This window comes from Oncorhynchus keta, chromosome 23 (genome assembly GCF_023373465.1).
Source record: "Oncorhynchus keta strain PuntledgeMale-10-30-2019 chromosome 23, Oket_V2, whole genome shotgun sequence".
NCBI lineage: Eukaryota > Metazoa > Chordata > Actinopteri > Salmoniformes > Salmonidae > Oncorhynchus > Oncorhynchus keta.
The window spans coordinates 37,015,391-37,041,682 of NC_068443.1; the positions used below are offsets into that span (position 1 = coordinate 37,015,391).

Below are 26,292 nucleotides of genomic sequence, written 5' to 3' on the forward strand. Positions count from 1 at the left end.
ACCTCACCTAAATAGCTGTGCGTTTATTTTTCTTCTATAGTGTTTAAGTTAAACGTCTAAAACCAGACTTAAAATATAATTGAGCCATCTTATTTGATTAGATCCTATTTGAGAACTAACAAATCACCAAAATAAAAGCTAGACCGTCAAGGAGAATGTAAAATAAATTACGTTTCATTACATGACACCATTGATTTTGATTTTGTTTGAGTGACTCAGATAACCCTACGCAAAAGACATAAGCCACGGCAAAATATGAATAATTGCAGGACACTAGCTTTAGAAGTGTTAAAACGTTATCTTGCCCCATGACAAAATCTGTAGTATTACAGGAGATTTTCTTTAAAAACAAAATGTTCTGTGGCCAAGAGGGCCTCACACCCCCCTCCCCCACCTCAGTTTACTCACCCAACATCCAAAACCTTATTCCTTAGGGTGGTACAGCACTAAATTGACCTTATGACAGTTTCCCTAGACACTGGACTCTTACGGACATAACTGGAAAAGCCATCAGGCGTCAAACCACATGGAACACACAGACCACATACTGTATGACCTCACTGGATCACAGGACAGCTCAGTCTGTCTGTGGCAGCCAAATACAGACACATGAAACCACACTGTAATGAATGAACACACCCCAGACATGGCAAACCACACAGACATGAAGTATAGCCTACACAAAGGATCATCAACTAGTCAGCCGCGGGACAATTTCTTTCTTGGGGGGGGGGGGATTATCGGGGTTGCAGGAACATAATTGAAAATCATTGGGCTTCTTGCAGTCAAAAGAGACAAGTTTTAGTAAAATATTCCAGTAGATCAAACCTGGCTTACATTTGTATATGATCATGTGTCTAATATGCGTAGAAATACTTGGATTTTAATTTGGGACATCTGTTCCCAAATTAAAATCCATTGGAGCGGATTTCCTGGTGTTTTGACAGTTCATGTCCAATAATGAAATTCACCCCCCCCCCTAAAGGGGAACAAATAAAACCACATTGGGGAACACTGGCTTACACAACCACACACTAGAATTGGATCATACACACAATTATGTGTAAGCACACATACACTCTAAAAGTCCCCTTGAACACCCAGCCAGACAACGACTCACCACAACATGACAAACAAGGATGGGGGAAACCTGACCGTCTGTCATCTAAATGCAAATGAGAAGTGCCGTCACTCGGCTCACTCTAAAGACAGATCTTGATTCTCTGGGAATGAGAATAAATAACTTTAGAGAAGATGGGGGACACAAGACACCAGTTTAGTCTTGCAGCCACCTACGCTTCTTTGTCAAATCACCTGGTATGAAATATTGTGCCCATGTTAAAACACATAGTGAATATAGAGATGCAGAAACAGAGACCGAGTGAGAGGAGAGAGAGTTGTCTGAACACCTATGATTGTTGAGCGTGTGTGCCACCAAATGCAAACATTACCCCAGATATAAGCAAGTCTTTTTGAGGAGGAGAAAAAAAAAGACGTGTTGACATAATTATTCCACCAGGGCTTGTATGCTAGCACAGCAAGCGGGAAAAAAGTAAGTATGTAAAACAAAAAAACTAGCTAGAAAATCATACCATCTTGGTCTACCTTGAAAGAAATTCATACGTGTCAGGACTTCCACTGTTCAAATATCACAGGATTTTTGAATGCACGTGGAAGGTAACAAATTAAATTGTATTAACGATAGTGTTTTCCACAAGCACATAGTATTGTCATACTTTTATTTTGAAGGCTAACCGCAAAGTCCACTATTGTGGCTAATCCTTATTGTGGCTAGCTTCACAGATGGGTTCGACAACCATTAATCAAATAAGAACGGTCTAATAAATTAGGGTTATTTTAGATGACGACAAGCTATATAGTTAGTAAGTTAACTATAGCTACTGAAACGGATGTAGTGTTATTTGACACGTCAAATAGTGTTATTTAACGTGTGATCTTTTGACACAAAGACCCAAACGGCGTACCATATAAATCCTGGTTGAAAATTAAAACAGCACAGCAACTAAGTGAAATAGGTTTTGATTATGTTTTACTGGTAATGGAGACATGCATAAATACCAACAAAATAAAGTTTGTCAGTGGTGTGTCCTTTAACTTGGCAAGTCCTTTAATGACGGCCCGGATGACGCTGGGCCAATTGTGCGCCGCCCTACGGGACTATCAATCACGGCCAGAAGTTATACAGCCTGGATTCAAACCAGGGACTGTAAGTGATGCCTCTTGCACAGAGATGCAGTGCCTTAGACCGATGCGTCCGTGTGTGTTTTAACAATGCAACTGCACTAGAATACTTAAACACTGCCGCAAAAAAAAAGATATATATATAAAAACATTTTTTTTAAAAGGTCAAAATCAGATATAGGTATCAGACAAAAATGTCATACCGGTGCATCACTAATTAAAAGGGATACTTTGGTATTTTGGCAATGGGTCTCTTTATCTACTTCCCCAGAGGCAGATTAACTTTGTGTCTCTAGTATCAACCTGCTCCACTGCAGCCCCATCGATGAGAATGGGGGTGTGCTCGGTCATCATTTTCCTGTAGTCCACAATCTCCTTTGTCTTTATCACATTGAGAGGTTGTCCTGGCACCACAAGGCCAGGTCTCGGACCTCCTCCCTATAGGCTCTCATCGTTGTCGGTGATCAGGCCTACCACTGTTGTGTCATCGGAAACTTAATGATGCCGTTGGAGTCGTGCGTGAACAGTGAGGACAGGAGGGGACTGAGCACGCACCCCTGAGGGTCCCCCCATGTTGAGGATCAGCGTGGCGGACGTGTTGTTACCTACCCTTACCGCCTGGTGGCAGCCCGTCAGGAAGTGTTTAGTCCTAGGGTCCTTAGCTTATTGATGAGCTTTGGGGGCACTATGTTGACCTGTAGTCAATGAATAGCATTCTCACATAGGTGTTCATTTTGTCCTGGTGGGAAAGGGCAGTGAGGAGTGCAATAGAGATTGCATTTGTGGATTTGTTGGGGCGATATGCAAATTGGGGTGAGTCTAGGGTTCCTGGGATAATGGTGTTGATGTGAGCCAGCCTGTCAAAGCACTTCATGGCTACAGATGTGAGCGCTACGGGTTGGTAGTCATTTTAGGCAGGCTACCTTAATGTTCTTGGGCACAGGCACTATGGTGGTCTGCTTAAAAGAATTATGTTGGTATTACAGACACTGACAGGTTGAAAATCTCAGTGAAGACACTTGCCATTTGGTCAGCGCATGCTCGCAGTACACATCCTGGTAATCCATCTGGCCCTGCAGCCTTGTGAATGTTGACCTTTTCAAAAGGTCTTACTCACATTGGCTGTGGAGAGCGTGATCAGTCTTCTGGAACAGCTGGTGCTCTCATGTATGTTTCAGTGTTTGCCTCAAAGCGAGCATATAAGTAGTGTAGCTCGTCTGGCAGGCTCGTGTCACTGGGCAGCTCTCGGCTGTGCTTCCCTTTGTAATCTGTAATGGTTTGCAAGCCCTGCCACATTTGCCGAGCGTCAGAGTCAGTGTAGTAAGATTCGATCTTAGTCCTGATATTGAGGCTTTGCCTGTTTGACGGTTCGTCTGAGAGCATAGTGGGATTTCTTATAAGCTTCCAGGTTAGTCACGCTCCTTGAAAGCGGCAGCTCTAGCCTTTAGCTCAGTGCTGATGTTGCCTGTAATCCATGGCTTCTGGTTGGGGTATGTACGTGCGGTCACAACGTCAGAGATGCACTTATTGGCTTTATCAATGACTGATGTGGTGTACTCCTCAATGCCATCGGAGGAATCCCAGAACATATTCCAGCCTATGCTAGTGACAGTCCTGTAGCTTAGCATCTGCTTCTTCTGACCACCTTTTATTGATCTAGTCACTGGTGCTTCTTGCTTTAATTTTTGCTTGTAAGTAGATTTACAGAATTATGGTCCGATTTGCCAAATGGAGGGCGAGGGAGAGCTTTGTATGAGTCTCTGTTTGTGCAGTAAAGGTGGTCCAGAGTTTTTTTTCCCCCCTCTGGCTGCACATTTAACATGATAGAAATTTGGTACAACGGATTTAACCTCCACGAATGTCGTCGATTTTATTCGACAGAGATTGCCCATTTGCTAGCAGAATGGAAGGAAGTGGGGGTTTATTCGATTGCCTACGAATTCTCAGAAGGCAGCCCACTCTGGCCCCTTTCTCCCTCCTCTTCACGCAAATCATGGGGATCTGGGCCTGTTCCCGAGAAAGCAGTATATCGTTCACGTCGGGCTCGTAAGACTCGTTAAAGGGGGGGGAAAAAACGACTGCTAGTCTGGTGAGTAATCGCAGTCCTGATGTCCAGATGTTATTGTCGGTCATAGACAGTAACAGGAACATTATGTACAAAATAGGTAACAAAAATAAAGTCAAACAAGGCAAATAAACAAACAAAAACAATTCGTTTGGGGACACGTAGAACGTCAGACTTCTTCTCTGGCGCTATTTTTACAGCACCACTGGACTTTATATTGAAAACTAAAATATCTTCTTTTGTATTTACTTGTCCCGATGCATAACATGGACATATAACTAGGTTGTATGATTTCTAAATGACAACATGATAGACTTTATTCAGTCAGTTCAACACCATTTATAAACCAGTCAAGCTTTCTGATCGTCAATCAAAGCATAGTAAGCCTATGAGCCAGCACTTCTTGGGCGGCATATGAAACATGCGACAGAAAATCACTTCATGTGCCAGAAAACAGGCTAAGTAGATGTCAACTCATTGTTACAACATTATATGGGACGTGCAATTTGACTCACAGACGATGGAGCATCACTCGCTCTCCCTCCATGTAAAGAAGTTTGACTGCAACCACAGCGTACAACACACCTACCCACCCAGGTACCGGGACAGACAGCACTGTCAAACCAGCAGTGTTTCCCCATCGTCGCTCACTGTGTGGCTGACAGGCATCTGTCATATCAAGAGATCACTGGAAGATGCATCTCACTTGTGAATTGTGTAACCGGCTTTATAGCAGACAGCCGGCACAAGTAAAAAAATTTAAAAATTAAAATAGATATGCTCATCTTTAAAGTGCTTCAGTTTAGTACTAGGCGGGATAGTTGCTGGTCTGTCAATTGAACCCCTCTCATTAACACATTCGCATAACTTTAGGTCATTTATCACGAGGGAGAGAAAGAGGGGAAGGGGGAGAGCATGGACGAAAGAGTGAAACTAGTCAGAAAGACCGAGTTAGAGAATAAGAGTGAGTAGATGAGAACATTTGAGATTGAGAGAACATGAAAGACAGAAGAAAATGCAAGAGAGATGACCAGAAATGAGTGAAGCGAAAAAGAGAATTCATGCTACAGGCAAGTGAGTCGGGTGGCATGAGAAACGGAAAGAGGGTGAACTATTGTTGTGCATTGAAAGGGCGGGGTTGTGGTATGATGTATGAACTGGCTGAGAGGAAGGAAGAGCACAATAAAAAGACAAGAGTATGAGAGCTGAGGGTGTTGAGACAGGGAGAAGACACTGATCGAAATTTGTAGTATACAGAGAGAATGAAAGAATACTAGAAAGAAAGAGCGAGAGAGAAAGTCAGACTGACCATCTTTCTTTAATGAGACGTGCTCATTTGTTTAAAAACACCACAGATAGAGCCAGACAGAGAATAAGACATGGGAGCGAGAATGAGAAATTAAGGCACAAAAGAGGGGGAAAGCAGGTAAACAGTCAGATTGCCCTGGGGAGCCTCTAGTCTTCTCTTTCGTGACTGGCTGGGCAGATCCAGCAGACAGATTAAGGACCCCGTCACCATGGTGTTGGATACCTCCTATTCCTTCCCCTCTAATCCATTCCACTTTCATTCCCCCCACACTGAATAGTCCAATTAAAAAGGGTGGCACCTGGCCCCCTCCCTGAGGACCCACAGTACCCAGATGTTCAGTGTCTAAACCCTCCCTGGCCAATGACAGCCAGGTGTGCCAGCCTCTGAACCCAAACACAGGGCTTTGACAATGCAACCTTCCCTCCTCCCTTTGAGGGAAATCATATGAATTGACAGGTGGATGCAAGGACTCCCACAGAAAAAGGAAAATACACATTTCAAAGCATTTAAAAACAGGCCAATGCCAAGTCTAAATATTATTGCTTTAAACTTTCCTTCGTGATCACCAATACTGAGAAATTGATAGGTTTCCACCATCTAGACAGGCCTATTGCGTTCACACCGACAGTCAAATTCTGACTAGTAGTCTAGTAATGTGTGTTCTTCCACCTCAAAAAGCACAAGAAAGAATATTGACACCCAGATTGTTCTGTAATCCTTTCTAGTTAGAAACAAAATGGTACGCATTCCTGAAACATTTTGTTGAAGTACAATAAATAAACAAACAAAAAAAGAATCCCTTTTTCAGGATCCTGTCTTTCAAAGATATTTGGAATTTTATGAATTATCTTCATAGATCTTCATTGTAAAGGGTTTAAACACCGTTTCTCATGCTTTCCCACAATTAATGAACATGCCCCTGTGGAACGGTCGTTAAAACACTAAGCTTACAGACGGTAGACAATTAAGGTCACAGTTATGAGAACTAAGGACACTAAATAGGCCTTTCTACGGACTCTGAAAAACACCAAAAGAAAGATGCCTGCTCACCTGCGTGAACGTGCCTTAGGCATGATGCAAGGAGGTATGAGGACTGCAGATGTGGCCAGGGCAATAAATTGCAATATCCATACTGTGAGACGCCTAAGACAGTGCTACAGGGAGACAGGACGGAGAGCTGATCGTCCTCGCAGTGCCACACCACGTGTAAAAACACCTGCACAGGATCGGTACATCCGAACATCACACCGGCGGGACAGGTACAGGATGGCAACGACACCTGCCCGAGTTACACCAGGAACGCATAATACCTCCATCAGTGCTCAGACTCTCAGCAATAGGCTGGAATGAGGGCTTGTAGGCCTGTTGTAAGGCAGGTCTCACCATACATCACCGGCAACGTCGTCGACTACGGGCACAAACCCACCGTTGCTGGAACAGACAGGACAGGAAATAAGTGCTCTTCACCGACGAGTCTCGGTTTTGTCTCACCAGGGATGATGGTTGGATTCACGTTTATCATCAAAGGAATGAGCGTTACGCCGAGGCCTGTACTCTGGAGTGGGATCGATTTGGAGGTGGAGGGTCCATCACAGCATCATCGGACTGAGCTTGTCGTCATTGCAGGCAATCGGAACGCTGTGCGTTACAGGGAAGACATCCTCCCACTTCATGTGGTACCCTTCCTGCAGGCTCACCCTGACATGACCCTCCAGCATGAAAATGCCACCAGCCATACTGCTTGTTCTGTGTGGGATTTCCTGCAAGACAGGAATGTCAGTGTTCTGCCATGGCCAGCGAAGAGCCCAGATCTCAATCCAATTGAGCATTGAGGGCCATTCCCCCCAGAAACATCCAGGAACTTGCAGGTGCCTTGGTGGAAGAATGGGGTAACATCTCACAGCAAGTACTGGGGGGGAATGGTGCAGGCCATGAGGAGGTGCACTGCAGTAGTTAATGCAGCTGGTGGCCACACCAGATACTGACACATTCAATTTGTTAGTCACACGTCTGTGGAACTTGATCAGTTTGTCTCAGTTGTTGAATCTTGTTATGTTCATACAAATATTTTACATGTTAAGTTTTCTGAAAATAAAACGCAGTTGACAGTGAGATTTCTTTTTACTGAGATCATATTAATATGGGCCATTTTCATCCCATTCCTGGGTAGCTTATCAGAGAGACATAACTGAAAAGCACAAACAAAGCAAGATAAAAAAATACATGCATTCAGCAGTCCATTAAATCAATTGGTTTGCGCTTGCTGCAGGGTTAAAGCTACGAACCCATTGGCATGGCTCTCTCATCCCTTCAAGGCTTCTGGAAAGGTGGGTGGGCAACGAGCCTGTAATAGCAGATGTAAGCGATGTCCCCACGCTATCTGGCAGCTTTCATTGCTAGGATAGGTTCTTTCCTCTTCTGGCGCACAGCTTTAGGATAGTCCTCGTTGAGGTTGAACTCAGAAGAACCTAAGTGTTTCAACCAGTTCACAAATTTGTTGTTAACAAACTAAAGTTTTGGCAAGTCGGTTAGGACATTACTTTGTGCATGACACAAGTCATTTTTCTAACAATTGTTTACAGATTTCACTGTATCACAATTCCAGTGGGTCAGAAGTTTAAATACACTAAGTTGACTGTGCCTTTTAACTTATGGCTGCAGGGGCAGTATTGAGTAGCTTGGATGAAAAGGTGCCCATTGTAAACGGCCAGCTCCTCAGTCGCTAATATATGCATATTATTATTGGATAGAAAACACTAAAGTTTCCAAAAGTGTCAAAATATTGTCTGTGAGTATAACAGAACTGATATTGCAGGCGAAACCCTGAGGAAAATCAAAGCAGGAAGTGGCTTCTATTTTTTAAACTCCATGTTCCATAGCCTCCCTTTGCTCCATTTAAAGGGATATGAACCAGAATCCTTTCCTATCGCTTCCTCAAGGTGTCAAGTCTTCAGACAGTTTCAGGATTTTATTTAGAAAAATTAGCCAGAAAGATAACATCCCGTCAAGTGGTCACATGAGTTTTGCTCACGCAACAGAGTGGATAGGTATTGCTTTTCCCTCTCCTACTGTGAAAGACATTTGCGGTTGATATATTATCGATTATACATTTGAAAAACATCCTGAGGATTGATTATTTAAAAAAAAAACTTCTGACATGCGTCTGTGGACATGGAAACTGTTCTTCAGGTCTTGGCCCTCTGTGATCAGGTCGTCCATTCTTATTAGTTGAATCCACCAGTATTTGTTCAAAACACTTAGCCATTTTCTTGAAGTATCAACTGCTTGTAGAACTCTGTTAATTAAAAAAAAATATTTCACGTGTGATAGACACACCACTGTCCTCAATGGTACTCCAGCCGGCTTTGGTCTTGGTAGGTAGCAACGCAGGTTACGCTGTTACTCCTCCCAGTTCCAGAAAGGTCACAGGGGAAATTGAAAACAGCAGGGATCTAGATAGCCATAAACCTGGGACAATCCACAATGACTAACCTCATCGCAGGCTGCGTTCAAGCCCCCCAAAACAAAACACTAGCTTGATATGCAGCTAGGTAGCAACACTAAATAGGTGTTGGGTTGGAAGGATCACTAGACCGAGACTGGCGGGATCCAAACTAAAAAGTAAGCTAGCAAGAACTTTTTAAACAAAACCTAGCCCTCATTTGTAAGGATATATACACTCCCGTTCAAAGGTTTGGGGTCATTTAGAAATGTCGTTGTTTTTTGAAAGAAAAGCCACAAAAATAAAAAAAATTATCAGAAATACAGTGTAGACATTGTTAATGTTGTAAATGACTATTGTAGCTGGAAACAGCTGGTTTTGTAATGGAATCTACATTATAAGCAACCATCACACCTGTGCTCCAATGTCACGTTGTGTCAAGTTATCATTTTAAAAAGGCTAATTGATCATTAGAAAACCCGTTAGCAATTATGTTAGCACAGCTGAAAACTGTTGTTCTGATTAAAGTAGCAATAAAACTGGCCTTCTTTAGACTAGTTGAGAATCTGGAGCATCAGCATTTGTGGGTTCAATATTCAGGCTCAAAATGGCCAGAAACAAAGAGCTTTCTTCTGAAACTTGTCAGTCTATTCTTGTTCTAAGAAATAAAGGCTATTCCAGAAATGCATGGAATAGCCTTCACAGAACAGCACAAACTGGCTAACCAGAATAGAAAGAGTGGGAGGCCCCGGTGCACAACTGAGCAAGAGGAAAAGTACCTAGTTTGAGAAATAGACGCCTCACAAGTCCTCAACGGGCAACTTCATTAAATAGTACACGCAAAATACCAGTCTCAACGTCAACAGTGAAGAGGCGACTCCTGGATGCTGGCCTTCTTCGCAGAATTGCAAAGAAAAAGCCATCTCTCAGACTGGCCAATAAAAATAAAAGACAGGCAAAAAACAGACACTGGACATAGGAAGATGGAGTGCTTGACGCCATTAGTCAAGCATGGTGGAGGCAATGTGATGGTCTGGGGGTGCTTTGGTGGTGGTGGTGAAGTGGGAAATTTGTACAGGGTAAAAAGGGATCTTGAAGGAGGAAGGCTATCACTTGTTTAGAAGACAGGAGAATGTCTTCTAAACAAAATATAAGTGTTGCTATTACTTGGCAGAGGGAGATACTTCCACATTGTGGTTTGAAATACTTCTGATACCTTAAAACCTGTTGATCCTACCCCCTACTTTTTCGAACATTCTGTTAAAAATTGTGCAACATTTCAGCACCCTGCTACTCATGCCAGGAATATAGTATATGCATATGATTAGTATGTGTGGATAGAAAACAAAGAGACGTTTCTACAACTGGTTAAATCACGACTGTGACTATAACAGAACGTGCGTTTCATTGAAAAGCGCAGGAAAATCTGATCACTGAAAACTGGAAAATATATCAATGCGCCACTTGAATGTATTGTTGAATAGAAACCACATTACCTGGAGCCGAGGTTGCAATACCTACAGCTTCCACACGATGTCAGTCTTGTCATTTGCCTAGGATTTGTTTCTTGGTCAAACGGACAAGAGAAAACCCATTTCTTCCGGTCTCCAACCGGATATTTTGGTTGAGATTTACTCGGACATTATTTCAAGACGTACAGCTATAGAATATACATCGCCTCGTGATCAATTTGATCGATTATTAACGTTTACTAATACCTAAAGTTGCATTACAAAAGTATTTTGAAGTGTTTTGTGAAAGTTTATCGTCGACTCGTTTAATTTTTAAAAATGAAGTTGCGTTATAAAACACATTTTTTTTCCTTGATCACACAGTCTTCATAGATCGATATCTAGGCTATATATGGACCGATTTAATCGAAAAAAAGACCCAATAGTGATGTTTATGGGACATCTAGGAGTGCCAACAAAGAAGATGGTCAAAGGTAATGAATGTTTTATATTTTATTTCTGCATTTTGTGTAGCGCCGACTATGCTAATTATTTTGTTTACGTCCCCTGCTGGTCTTTAGGGGTGTTGCATGCTATCAGATAATAGCTTCTCATGCTTTCGCCAAAAAGCATTTTAAAAATCTGACTTGTTGGCTGGATTCACAACGAGTGTAGCTTTAATTCAGTACCCTGCATGTGTATTTTAATAAACGTTTGAGTTTTAACGAGCGCTATTAGCGTAGCGCATTTGCATTTCCAGATGTCTAGATGGTGTCGGGTGGAGGTAAGAGGTTAAAGACTTTTTCCTGGTAGATGTTATCCAAGACGCCTTTTCCATCTGTTCGACCAGAAATCAAAGCCTTTGCTTATCCCTAATGTTTTGGATGGAAAATGTAAATGCCATAAATTAAACACCATTTTTTTTGTTCCATATACAGTGTGATATATATATATATATATATATATATATACACATATACACACACACCAAAATTGACATGCTCCTATGAACTTCACACATTGGTGTTGATGGGTATTTTACATGTACAGTACAGTTGAAGTTTACATACACCTTAACCAAATACATTTAAACTCAGTTTCACAATTCCTAACATTTAATCCTAGTAAAAATTCCCTGTCTTAGGTCAGTTAGGATCACCACTATTTTAAGAATGTGAAATGTCAGAATAGAGAATGATTTATTTCAGCTTTTATTCCTTTCATCACATTCCCAGTGGGTCAGAAGTTTACATACACAATTAGTATTTGGTATCATTGCCTTTAAATTGTTTAACTCTGGTCAAACGTTTTGGGTAGTCTTCCACAAGTTTCCCACAATAAGTTGAGTGAATTTTGGGCCATTCCTCCTGACAGAGCTGGTGTAACCGAGTCAGGTTTGTAAGGCCTCCTTGCTCGCACACACACTTTTTCAGTTATGCCCATACATTTTCTATAGGATTGAGGTCAGGGCTTTGTGATGGCCACTCCAATACCTTGATTTTGCTGTGCTTAAGCCATTTTGACCCTAAGCATACTTCCAAAGTTGTAGCATTGTCCATTTGGAAGATATTTTTGTAACCAAGCGTTAAAACCTTTCTAGGGCAGGCGATCCACTAGTGGAACCCCTCGACAACATTCCGCTGAAAAGGCGAAATTCAAAAATATTTTTTTATAAATATGTAACTTTCACACATTAACAAGTCCAATACAGCAAATTAAAGATTAATAAGTTTATCTACCCATCATGTCCAATTTCAAAAATGCTTCACAGCGAAAGCACAACATATGATTATGTTAGGTCATAGCCAAGTCAAAAACACAGCTATTTTTCCAGCCAGAGATAGGAGTCACAAAAAGCAGGAATATAGATCAGATGAATCACTAACCTTTGATGATCATCAGATGACACTCATAGGACATCATGTTACACAATACATGTATGTTTTGTTCGATAATGTGCATATTTATATCCAAAAATCTCAGTTTACATTACTGCACAAAACGCGCCAATGTTTTTATTCCAAAACATCCGGTGATTTTGCAGAAATACTCATAATAAACATAGATTTAAAAAAAGATACAAGTGTTAATCACAGAATTGAAGATAACTTCTTGCGACTATCAAACCCAGATCCGGGAGCGTAATCATAGCCTCAAACGAATTAGCATAACGCAGCGGACAAATCTTCCTACAAAATCTTCCTATTCATGAAAATCACAAATTAAATATATTGAGACACAGCTTAGCCTTTTGTTAATCACACCGTCATCTCAGATTTTAAAAATATGCTTTTACAGCCAACGCTAGACAAGCATTTGTGTAAGTTTATCATGGCATAATGCTATGCTAGGCTCTGCTGGCAGCAGGCAACATTTTCACGAAAATAAGAAAAGCAATCAAATTAAATCATTTACCTTTGAAGAACTTCAGATGTTTTCACTCAGGAGACTCCCAGTTAGATAGCAAATGTTCCTTTTTTCCAAAAATAATATTTTTGTAGGCGAAATAGCTCCCGTTTGTTCATCAATTTGGCTGAGAAATCGACCGGAAAATGCGGTCACTACAACGCCTAACTTTTTTCCAAATTAGCTCCATAATATCGACAGAAACATGGCAAACGTTGTTTAGAATCAAGCCTCAAGGTGTTTCACATATCTATTTGATAATATATCCGTCGGGACAATTGGTTTCTCATAAGAAGCGATTGGAAAAATGGCTACCTCAATACTTTACGCAAGATTTTCTGCGGGAGCCATCATGTGACCACTTGCTCAATGTGGTCCCTTACGGCTATTCTTCAACATAAATGCGTAAAAAGACATTACAATGCTGTAGACACCTTGGGAAATACGTAGAAAATGTAAGCTCATTCGTAGCTCATTCACAGCCATATAAAGGAGTCATTGGCATGAAGCGGTTTCAAAAAAAATGTGGCACTTCCTGATTGGATTTTTATCTGGGTTTCGCCTGTAACAGTTCTGTTGCACACAAACAATATCTTTGCAGTTTTGGAAACGTCAGAGTGTTGTTTTCTATCCAAAGCTGTCAATTATATGCATAGTCAAGCAGCTTGTCGTGACAAAATATCCCGTTTATCCCAATGTGTACTTAACCATAAACAATGCCTTAAAATCAATACAAGTATATATTTTTAAACCTGCATATTTAGCTAAAAGAAATCTAGGTTAGCAGGCAATATTAACCAGGTGAAAGTGTCACTTCTCTTGCGTTCACTGCACGCAGAGTCAGGGTATATGCAACAGTTTGGGCCGCCTGGCTCTTTGCGAACTAATTTGCCACAATTTTACACAATTATGACCCAACATTGAAGGTTGTGCCATGTAACAGGAATATTTAGACGGAATAAACATTGTGTTTGCGGGGATAGTTTCCGGATTTGACCTTAGGTTCGCATTTCTGTGTGTTTATTATAGTTAAGTCTATGATTTGATATAGCAGTCTGAGGGGTGGTAGGCAGCAGCAGGCTCATAATCGTCAAAGGTATATATATATATATATATATATAGTTTAGAGAAATTGTTAACGTATTATAATTCCTGAAATAACTTGCGGCTGAACTTGAAAGGGGTTCCTTCGTTATTTTACCGTTCATGTCTTCCATCGAGAATGTCTTTATCTACTTCAAATAAGGTCTGTGTTTCGTGCAGGCTTAAACCACCTCTGCGTTTTGATACCCGTGTAAATCTCACTAGGATATGGTAACGTTTGTCATCATATTTTCATAAATCCACTCCACAAAAAAAAAGATCTTTGCTTATATTTAGCCAATATTGATCAGTTACCTTGTCCTATGGAGATCTACAGTTATAAAATTGGCAAGGTGGTGTAAGCCTACACGAAACACAGACCTTATTTTAAGTGAATCTAAAAATATAATATGACTCGCACTTTGGTAGTCAATTCTTACCATGTCCATTATTAAAAATAGGATTTCCTGCCTATAGAAATAACAGTTTTTGTTTTCAACATTCACAGGTAACATACTATTTTTATTCAAACAGTTGAGAGTATTTGTCTCCTAAAGCAGACTCTTCAGTATCATTGTCACTTCAGAGCTGTGTGTGTGTGTTTTACAGATGGTAGAGAAAAGCAGAACACCAGTGTGGGACTATTACATGGAATTGGCACCAGAGAAAGCAAGGTGTCTTATTTGTGATAAAGATGTAAGCATGAGGTCAGTAACGGCTAAATCAAAAAATACCACCAACCTGTGGAATCACCTTAAGAACACCCATAATATGTATTATATTGAGTTAAAATAAGTGTTCATTCAGTATTGTTGCAATTGTCATTACAAATATATATATATATATTATACACACACACATTTATAATTTTAAAAATTAAAAAGCTGATTAAAATCAGTATCGGATTTTTTGTCCTCCAATAAAATCGGTATTGGCGTAATAAATCATAATCTGTCGACCTCAACTTCAGACGTTTGGAAATTGCTCCAAAGGCTGAACCAGACAAATTTTTCTGAGGTCTTGGCTGATTTCTTTTGATTTTCCCATGGTGTCAAGCAAAGAGGCACAGAGATTAAAGGTAAGTCTTGAAATACAGCCACAGGTACACCTCCAAGTGACTCAAATTATGTCAATTAGCCTATCAGAAGCTTCTAAAGCCATGACATCATGTTCTGGAATATTCCAAGCTGTTTAGAAGGCACAGTCAATTTATTGTATATAAACTTCTGACCCACTGGATTTGTGATAGTGAATTATAAGTGAAATAGGACCCTAATTGAGTGCACCCAAATTAGCCCTTTTAAATGTATAGGATTCATATAATCTTCAATAAACAATATAGTACCCAACATATGATTTGGACCATAATTATTTAGAATGAATAAGACATGGGGAAATATATATATATTATAATATAATATATACACATATACACAAATAACGTCACCAAAGACACCCACACCAATCCCAGATCTCTATGCTTGACATGTAGTATGGAGCTGCATCTTCGAGTATTGCTTCTACATCCTATGTAAGGTAATCCCTGTTAATCTGGTGATGTTTCCCACCCTGTTCAGAGGAATTAGCCATTGAAGTTGCTTGCATTAGGTACTATAGATTAGTGTGAAAGTAACAGGTTTTTCCCACTAGATGCCACTGTTCCTGCTACACCCTTTTATCCACTTTGATCATGTTTATTAAAAGGGATCACACCATGTTCTTTGCAACTTTGGGTAGAAAGCCCTATGGTTTTTGCTCATGATGAAAATAAATGACATGTCTTCAATGAAAACTTGCTTGCAAGACTGCTGGTGCTGCTTGTTTCAGCATAAGGGTGGTGGAGGGGCAGGAGAGGAGCAGAGGCCAGTGTGTGTGGCACAGAGGGAAAAAGACTCATGCTAGTTAGACAAACACATTTTTTTATTTTATTTAACCAGGCACTGAAGGTAATTCTTGGTAAAGATAGCCACTCCCCCACCTTTGGAAGATCTGGCTATAACCTTTTTTGGCAAGACAGAAAGGTTAACATCAGTATTCAAAATACTCTTAACCACGTCTCAGTACTGACCAACATCTGGATTGGAGCTGGGAACCCACACTTTCATTTGATCCATTTTAGGTCAAAAGTTTAGTGCTAACGTGCAGAAAATCCAGGCTTTTACAAGAGCAGAAAAAAAGTGAAACAGTCAATTGGGGCTAGCAACAGTAGATGGGCCAGGGTGTACACCAACAACAGTAATACAATCAAGGCACGGCAGAGGACAGGGAGAGCACTGCAGAGGACAGGGAGAGCACTGCAGAGGACAGGGAGAGCACTGCAGTGTTGATTTATGACATTTGATGGCAACAGGTTCATATTGTACAGCAATTTCATCAAGTAACAGGAATACAAAGCCGGCGAGTGGTTAGAACAGGATGGGGGGGCAAAAGTATGTAGCCAATAGAGTCAGAGTCCCAAGTGTGGGAACAAACAGTCTGTCCCACGGTAGGGCAAACAAGAAGGTTCAGTCACCAAAGCAAGCAGGAGCCATAAGGCAAATAGCAAAGTGCACAAGAAAAAAAAATGCAACTTGGGGCTAGCCATTGTAAGTCCAGAGTCACTCGCCCCAACAGTGCCTGTGTGCTGAAGGCAAGTGAAAGCTTGGTAGGGAGGGGGGAGTGTGGTGGGGGTACCTGTACCAGACAGGGGAGACAAGCCAGGGCAGACGGTGAACAGATCACCAGGTGGAATCCAAGCAGCAGTGCAGTAGGCAGTGGGAGTAGGAAGCTTTACTTCTGGAGGCAGATTTCTTGAAGAAAATGCCAGTGGATGGCCCTGAACAGCAAGAGTGTGCTTCAAGGTCTCTGGATTTGGGAAGGGTAGCCTGTGAGACTCCTGCCATGTGTTTGGCTCAAAGGCTCCGACACTTCATGCCTAGATTGTAGGTTTGGAGTTTTGATCTGGAGTGAAGGTTATGCTGTGGACGGTAGCGTCAAGTAGACTAAAAAAAAAAAATCCAAAACTATCTTATTGTAAAAAACATGTTAAAGTGTGAGAGCTCACATGCAGCAGTGAGCCTTAACTTAGCATTCAGTCCTTTTAAAGTAAAATATATCATAGTAATGTATTTTCTTCTTGCCTTTTGAAAATAAGAAAGCTTCAGACTAGACGTCACACACTCAGCTTCAGACTAGACGTCACACACTCAGCTTCAGACTAGACGTCACACACTCAGCTTCAGACTAGACGTCACACACTCAGCTTCAGACTAGACGTCACACACTCAGCTTCAGACTAGACGTCACACACTCAGCTTCAGACTAGACGTCACACACTCAGCTTCAGACTAGACGTCACACACTCAGCTTCAGACTAGACGTCACACACTCAGCTTCAGACTAGACGTCACACACTCAGCTTCAGACTAGACGTCACACACTCAGCTTCAGACTAGACGTCACACACTCAGCTTCAGACTAGACGTCACACACTCAGCTTCAGACTAGACGTCACACACTCAGCTTCAGACTAGACGTCACACTCAGCTTCAGACTAGACTTCTGAAAAATGCAGGAGCTCATCTGCTCATGACCGCTGTGTAATAATAAATTATTACCATAGGTTATTTATCATACCATCTGGTAGTGCCGGTCTTGATTGAATCAAATCGTTGGAAAAAAAGCTAGCTAGCTACAGTCTCCAGTTAGCTAACTAAAGTAGCAAGGCTAATTGAGGCTATTTTGCTGCCCTCTCAGGTCCTTGTCTACAACAACTTCACAACAGCCTCCCTGTTGGTTGATCATTGTAGCCTACTCATCCTCATTTAGCCAATTTAAAAATTACAGAATTAAAGATTTTGAATCAATGCAAAATGGAGTTAATTTACTCTACAGAGCCTGACTGTAGCACCACTTTGAATTAACAAAAACAACAAGCTACACCTATATAGTGTGTAGACTACCTGTGCATCTTTTATAATGGGGCACACAAATACTGCAATAAAACCGCTATTTTATTTTTTTTAAATGCATGGAATGTAATAGTATATCCTTGTAGGCTATGTAGAAGTGTCACATAGATCATTTAACTTTAAACAGAGCAAAAATATTAAAATAAAAAGTCCCATGTAGCCTAAAGCCTAATCTGTTCAGATATTCGATACAACTGTGCCCATCCCTAACATGGATTGACTCTAGTATTAAGGTTGAGAGGGAGGAAAGTAATTAAAGAGATTTGAGACACTGATCAAATGCAATACTAGAATTATTTACTGGGAAAATATATTTTTTAAATACAATTTAAAAGTGACACACCACCCTTTCATCTCAACAAAGAGTAAAAAAGGTCAAACAAAAGTATACTCGAGATTCTGTCAGTACAGGTGTGTGCAAACAGAGACCACCACCATAATCCATGCAAATCCATGTCCTGCATGACACAGAACATGGTGTATCAGAGACACAATCAAGTAACCTTGTCCCACCATTTTGAGATGTGATATAATATATCAGTTGGCCATGTGAACGAGTAAACGAGGTGCCCACATGGTATGTACACAAAACATGGAGAGAAACACACAAGAGGACAAAAGAGTGAATACTCGGCTATAGGCAAATGTTACAAGAGCTTTTCCCTTCGTGGAGCAAATATAATCACTGTCCTGACGTAGGATTAAAGTAAGTGACTGACATCCGGCCAAGGAAGAAGACGTCATTATGAAACACCGGTTTGCCAGCCAATGTAATTAGATTAGAACCAGATAATCACTATGAAATTAAAAAAAGAAACCAACCTTCGAGTAATAGGTTATTGTCTTGAATGATTATTCAACTAAAATCATTGGTTTACCTAGGTTACCATTAGACACACTAATTGAAAACACCTGAAACTGATATTAAAATATATTTTAAACTACAAATAAGTAGCCTGCATATTCATAGGTTGTCGAGTGTACCAAAATAACCTCATCTATATACACACATTGTTATTCTTTGCAGAATTTCTCTGTAGCCTAAACGAGCGCTTTCCATTTTGAAGGCACGTAAACATTGGAACAACACTCACCGTCGAGAAGTCAACTTCAAAGCGACAATTGTGAAGAATGTCAACGCCAGGACACTCGCAAAGTTCTTTCGCGTACAAAAAACCCGCTTGATATTGATAAAATGTTACCGATAAAATTGTAACAACCCACCGCATTCGTTTCTTTGTTACTTCATAATCGCTTGAGCACACAGAGGCAGGCCTAATCTCAATTTTAATTTCCTCGCGTCCTCGCTCGTCACCTCCTTCTCAAAACCAATTGGATGAGAAAGCCAGAGGTCCCGCCCCTTTGACCTTCTCCTCCAATGAGTTTTGAGAAGGAGGCTAGGAGAGAGGACGCGAGTGAGGACATTTGAGAAAAGGCCAATTTCTCAAAGGCCAAGTCAATGAGATTTGAATGGGTGTCAATATTCATTCAATTGTCCGGGTAAGTTTTGCATTGGGGGAAAGTTGATTGCATTAAGTTTTGGACCTGGGCTGCCTACCGGGCGTGGGCAAGGTGTCGGTTCAAAGCCCACGGCGAAGTTGGTTCAAAACAAAAGTGAGGTAATTAGCACATGGAGTAATGAGTATGATTCTTTGTTTTCTCATGCAAAAGTACTTTATCTGCCTTCCCAATGAAAACTAATTTTAATTCAAACATTTAATGGGAACGTGATGTATGTTTCTGGACGATGCACCATATGCTGCCTTGTTGACAATATGACCGAGTGTAGATTACTATTCGATTTGAGATGGGCGCTCGTCGACGCTTTGTCGTAAATACGGAGCCACCGAGGAATGCATTTGAAGCAGTGTGTGGATGCTTGTATCGCTTTATCATAAGTATATAATCAATGACGTCAAAAGCTTCATTTGATCACGTGATTGTTCAAACCTGCTCGTTGCAAGATTCAGATTTCGCAGTGGTTCTGGTGCTTTCTTCGATTCCAAGCTGCTTTCAAACAACGACCTCCACTGGACACCGTACATACACATATATAAACACAACATGCAACGATTTTACTGTTACAGTTCATATAAGGAAATCAGTCAGCTGAAAATAATTCGTTAGGCCCTAATCTATGGATTTCACATGACTGGGGCGCAACCATGGGTGGGCCTGTGAGGTCTGGCAGAGACCAAACAAAGGAAATCGGTGTCTTTTATATTGTTTTGAAAAGTAGGGAGACAAAGATCTATGATTAATTCATTGATCTTCAGAACCTCTTCCATGGTTGTGTGGATGACCTGACGGCCCATCGCTCGGGTTGGAAGCGTACATCCTCTTTGCATCGAGTTATGGCTAAAGAGAGCACCACTGAAGCCTACATAGTTTACAGCGGGATTTACAGTGTACAAAACATTAGGAACACCTGCTCTTTCCATGACAGCCTCACCGGGTGAATGCTATGATCCCTTATTGATGTCACCTGTGAAAATGGGGCGGCAGGGTAGCCTAGTGCGTTGGACTAGTAAGCGAAAGGTTGCACGTTCGAATCCCTGAACTGCCAAGGTACAAATCTGTCGTTCTGCCCCTGAACAGGCAGTTAACCCACTAGGCCGTCATTGAAAATAAGAATTTGTTATTAACTGACTTGCCTAGTAAAATAAAGGTTTAAAAAAATCCACTTCATTCGGTGTAGATAAAGGGGAGGAGACAGGTTAAAGAAGGATACATAAGCCTTGAGACATGGAGTGTGACATTTGAGAGGGCAAGACAAAATATTTAACTGCCTTTGAACATGGTATTAGGTGCCAGGCGCACATGTTTGAGTGTGTCAAGAACTGCAACGCTGCTGGGTTATTCACACTCAGTTTCCCATGTGTATCAAAAATGGTCCACCACCCAAAGGACATCCAGCCGACTTGACAACTGTGGGACGCATTTAAGTCATTGGCCACCCTCTCTGTGGAATGCTTTCAACACCTTGTAGAGTCCATGCCATGATGAATTGAGGCTGTTCTAAGGGCAAAAAGAGGCGCAACTCAGTGTATACAGTCGTCATTGGCTTTGCCGACACCTTGTGGAGAAATGGAGTAGAACAGTGTAAAACAAGCTCAGAATAAAATGGCCTATAGAAAATACAGTCCATTTTTCAGAACAAACATGGCCTTTCTTTCCTGTGCTTCTAGGCCATAAAAAAAATGAATCAAGCAAGCAATGGGAGTTGCAATCTGGTTTTTATTGACTTTTGTACAAAAAGGAGGTATGATGATACATAGATGGCAAAGAATAGGCCACATTAATTTCACCAGCTTAAACCAAACAAATAGGAGGGGGGTACTGGCTGATTTAAGAGGGAAAACAATCAACAAAACAACATTCCAAAAAAATCATTTCACTGAAATGTTTACATATAGTAATCACATTTCTCCTTGAAGTATTGAGTCAGGCAAAAACATGGACATGAATGAGTAAGCATATTTCTCTAGCCCAGCTATACATTGGGCAGCATGGTAGTCATGTCAACCTGGACCCCTATTGACTACGAAATAACATTGATAGAGAGCTGACAAGTAGATTCTTGAGTTACTAGTTCTCCAGTACCGTACTGTAAAAATGTACGCCTACTTTTCCAAACTGTGTAAACTGTATCTTGGCTGTGTAAAATCTGTATACACTCCCTGGCAGACTCCGGTTTTTCCAATAGAGAAGCCATATGGGACCCACCATGATGGCATCCACAGTGTTAAATGGATTAGTCTTTAGTGACATGGTTGAGGTATTGCCAACCTACTAACCCAAGACTATGTGGGGATAAGTGATGAAACTGCAGACCTGCTGGTCTGTGTAGTGTGTTTTGTTTTCAAACAGAGCCGTCTTGAGTGGAGTGGAAACGTAGTGGCATTGAGCCCCATCTCTTAGATAGCAGCACGGGGCAGTCACTAAAGTCTAACAGATCACCTTATATGCAAGTCTACACTCCACTGCAAAATACATCAGTTATGTACTGTATACTAGTTATTCAAGTCACAGTATGACTGTCAGGGCAACGATAGTAACAAAAACAGCTAGGCTATAGTCTGTGGGAAAAGGACTCCAGCATATTCACAGTACAGTTGTTCTATACAGTATGCCAGTGGGTAGGAAAAAAGACACTTGAAATTGGCCTGACAAAATGAGCAACTACCATAGGCAGAGGCCTCGGGTCAACACTTCAATGTACAGAAGGATATTTACAACCATCTAAACGATGCGCACCATAATCCAATGTAGCCTCTGCACTGTCGGAAAGTCTTCAGTCATGAATCCAGAGCCTGAATCAGTTTAAAATAGTTCCGGGTGACTTGAACGCCAAAACATCATCTTGTCATAATATTGACATTAATATAATATTCATTTATATTACGCTCCATCACACTGTATTTTTCCCTACTGAATGCCAGATTGAGAATTTGTAACAAAGACCAGATAGGATGCAGTAGCCTACACAGATATACAGGATACTATCGCTTGAAGATGGCTGGAGAGCTAATTCAAATGTAAAAATCAGATTGAGGGGAATTTACACACACACAAAAATATATAGAATTCTGAAAAATAATACTTTGACATAAAATCAAAGACTTGTCTTTCAGCACCAAGGCTTGCATGATGTAAAATGAAATACAAATAGTATAATATAAAAATTGAACAAAATAAAAATATGTCAACACACCATGTTGCAACAGGTTCAAACATCTTACAATTGTACACAAATGCAGTCAAACAAATAATTTGCAACTATAAACTACAGTATAATAACACATGGACCTAAGCAAAATACACACAATAGTTGATATGCATATGTATTATATACACATGAATATCCTTCACAAGATGAAGTACTCTGAACTGTACAGTATCTGCAATGGGAACTGCTGAGCAAAACACCGTTTTTGCATATACAGTAATACTATTCTGATAATACAAGATTAAAATGTCCACACAAGAAAATGTTAAGCACATAACCCAAAAGGCCACAAAAAAAGTGTATAAAACTTCAGTTGGGAGCCACTGGTAGGGAAGGGCTACCGTGTAGCAGCTGGTGTGGCTCACTGCTTTGCCTTGCTCCCAACCGCAGTAATCTACATGATTTAACTTTTAGTGGAGGGCACTCACTACCTCTGGAGTAGATATCAGGGCAGTTCGCTTTCACCTCACACACACACACAAACACAGAGTCAAATGCACATCGACCCACAGTCACCATCCAAATCTCACACGAAAGGTTGGGAAAGATGATGGAATGACATTGACACTTCCTGACTTCCAACATTTAACAAATTGTCTTCAAGTAGCGGCGTCACACCAGTAGACAGACCTCTAACCAGCTAAGTGTTGGTACCTGTTGGAAAGACTCGCACCCTATCTAGATCAAAGAAATCCTGTGCACTCACGAGAGACAACTATGTCCCTCCCAATGACTATTATCAGAGAAACAATACCATTATACAAAACACTGGATAAGCGTCTGTGGCATGTGTTGTGATCAGCGGCGATCCCTAGTCTTGTGCACCATATGCATTGCTTCAGATTATAAGGGGTAACTCTGGCCTTCAGGGGAATGCTTGAAGACAAACTCGTTGCAGGACATGAAATGTTTGCTTGCTATTCTCTTATCATATAGCTAGCTAGAGATCTTAAATGATCTGGGGGGGGGAGAAAAACAGCGCCTAAATCATTTTTTTAAGAACCATCTCTCTATATATGTATTTTGTTTTTACAATGGCATGTTATAGAAAGATACAGACACTTTTTGTGCTATTTCACTTGTTTTTGAGAAACGTAGGCCAACCAGTGAGTCACTTCCTCATTCATATTGTGCAGTACGGGGGCTCTGAAAAAACATGAACAAAATACTCCATAAACACCCAAATATGTCATTTTAGAAATGGAAATGCTCTCAGTAGTGACACAGGTCTTTAGATGTTGTACACATGAAATTGTCATTCCGAACATCTATAACGTTATAATCCATTTATTGTGACTCAAGCCATACTTATCCATCCATTCTAGCAGCAGGCTACCAAAGAATGGAACAGCTGGATAGGGGAAGCAGCTCGAGTCGCCGCAAAGTGGAATATAACGTTGCAGATAAAGTTTGGAATGAAAATGACGTATTTGGATGTTTTTGGAGCATTTGTTAATGTTTTTTTTCAGCGACATTGAGGAAGTGACACTGGCTGGGGGTAAGTTTCTCAAAAACAAGTGAAATCGCCAAAAAAGTGTCTGGATCCTTCTATAGCGTACCATTTAGAGATGGTTGTAAAAACGTAAAATTGTCCTTTAAAAACAACTTCCCTCGCCAATGTTTGTTTGACATTCCTTAAACACCAAGCTTGGGTTCAAGCTGCTGAAACAAAGCATGCACAGCTTGTTTCAAACATGAGCTTGCATCAGGGATGGACAACTTTTATGGGGGGTGGGAGCTACACAAAAAAATTGTGTAGCGGTTGGGCTGCAGTTGCTCACAGGTCTGCATACCCACATATACACATACGTATACCCATCCCCCCCCCGTCACTTTGCTAGCATAACATTTTAGCAGCCCCCCTCTTGACAGAGACTAAGTTTTAGAGTACTTTTTTTTGCAACTTTATAAACTATTTCATGCCATTCTAATCATCTTGCCATGAGGCGGAGGAAAATGAGCCGTTTTACACCCCATTTCCTGTCATTCTACACATTTGGCCATGGTGTGTAGAGAAATGTTATGAGTGAAACTGAGAGACCAGCACCATGCCCAGACCGGACGTGTGAGTGCGCCATCGTGCGCAATTGATTTTGTCCCCCCCACACCAAACGTGATCACGACACGCAGGTTGAAATAACAAAACAAACTCAACCAATTATATTAATTTGGGGACAGGTCAAAAAGCATTAAACATTTATGGCAATTTAGCTAGCTAGCTTGCTGTTGCTAGCTAATTTGTCCTGGGATATAAATGTTGAGTTGTTATTTTACCTGATGCACAATTAATCCACACATATCGGTCAACAGAATCGTTTCTAGTCATCTTTCCAGGCTTTTTCCTTCTTTGGACTTTATATGGCAATTGGCATCTAACTTTCATAGTATTACCATGACCGACCGACCTCAGTTCATCTTTCAATCACCCACGTGGGTATAACCAATAAGGAGATGGCACGTGGGTATCTGCTTCTATAAACCAATGAGGAGATGGGAGAGGCAGAACTTGCACCGCGTTGAGCGTCACAAATAGAACTGACTTCTATTTTAGCGATTGGCAACGCAGACGCTCGTTGGCGCGCGCGAGCAGTGTGGGTGCAATGATTGAATAACATGTATGTGTAAATTTATTTTGCAATGCAAGCAGTGTGGTCAGCATGTAACAAAATCAATGCGGGCCCACCAGCCGCTCGACTAACTTACTATTCAAAAACATTTTTCGCTGACATGGATGGGCTAATTGACTGACATAAGAGAAACTGCTTGATGCATTTTGAAATTGCACCTTGTGTATTCTGCTATTCTAACTTGCAACAGTAAGTTGAGACCCCGACTGAGTTCGGGGAAGTTGATCCAAGGGCCGCCAGTTGCCCATCCCTGGCTTATATACTGAATCCTAGGGGAAAAGTGCTAACCTAATCAAATAGAACTACTGGTGGAACATTTTGCAATAAACATTTTCTATAATGTTCAGTGTTGTTATGACACCTGTTTTTTTTTTAATCGATTGTTTTCTTGCATTCCCCTTTTCAGATTGTCATCTCCGTACAGGCTAAAGCAGATTAGTTTCATTCTACAGAGAGACAGACTAAACTCTTTAAGGCCACAAAATTATTTCCGTCTATCTTTGAGACTGTTTGACAGGCTCTGTAAAGGACTGACCCAACGGTCTTTCGCCGTCCCTCTCTCTTCTTCCCACCCCATCCTTTCTCTATCATCCCAGACCATAGCGCCCCCTTGTGGGGTGGCCTGTAGGCTTAGGGGGGTTGAGGTTGTTGGTGGGGAATTAGTGGGGGCGCTCTTCTTCTTTCTTCTTGGTTCTGGTCAGTATCGGTTTTCCTTTGGTCTCCATCTTAGATATCCCCAACCAAGTCAGTCACTTCCTACTTCCTCTCCACACAGGAAGGGGAGGGGCTAGCGTTGGAGCAGGTAGACCACCATCTCGTAGGTGGACATCATTATAGCGGTGTTGGGGATTTGGCGGACCAGATGGGTGGTGAGACCGCGGTACAGGGCGCGGTAGCCCTCCTCCTTAGGTACTGTCAGCAATGTCTGGAAGAAGGAGCGGTACTTGCTGCCCTCCTCTCGTAGCCGGGTGCGGATCACCTCTACAAAGGAAGAGGCAAGAGGGGGTAGAGAAGAGGGGACTAACTTA

At 41.3% G+C, this 26,292-nt stretch overlaps 3 protein-coding genes across 4 annotated transcripts in view; 1 reads left to right on the forward strand and 2 right to left on the reverse strand.

The window, feature by feature from the left end:
• Positions 1–19,196, reverse strand: part of LOC118402270 (SPRY domain-containing SOCS box protein 4-like) — a 116,504-nt gene extending 97,308 nt beyond the window's left edge. For both annotated transcript variants that reach the window (XM_035800324.2, XM_052477131.1), the window contains exon 1: positions 19,003–19,196. The gene's annotated coding sequence lies outside the window, so the exon portion shown is untranslated. The remainder of the gene's footprint in view (positions 1–19,002) is intronic.
• Positions 19,197–19,455: 259 nt separating this feature from the next.
• LOC118402272 (E3 ubiquitin-protein ligase MARCHF2-like) overlaps positions 19,456–26,292 on the forward strand; it is a 66,244-nt gene continuing 59,407 nt past the window's right edge. Inside the window, exon 1 of the mRNA XM_052477135.1 lies at positions 19,456–19,527. The gene's annotated coding sequence lies outside the window, so the exon portion shown is untranslated. The remainder of the gene's footprint in view (positions 19,528–26,292) is intronic.
• LOC118402271 (solute carrier family 25 member 36-A) overlaps positions 21,126–26,292 on the reverse strand; it is a 28,680-nt gene continuing 23,513 nt past the window's right edge. Inside the window, exon 7 of the mRNA XM_035800326.2 lies at positions 21,126–26,245. Within this exon, the coding sequence (XP_035656219.1) occupies positions 26,052–26,245 (194 nt within the window). The 3' untranslated portion in view covers positions 21,126–26,051. The remainder of the gene's footprint in view (positions 26,246–26,292) is intronic.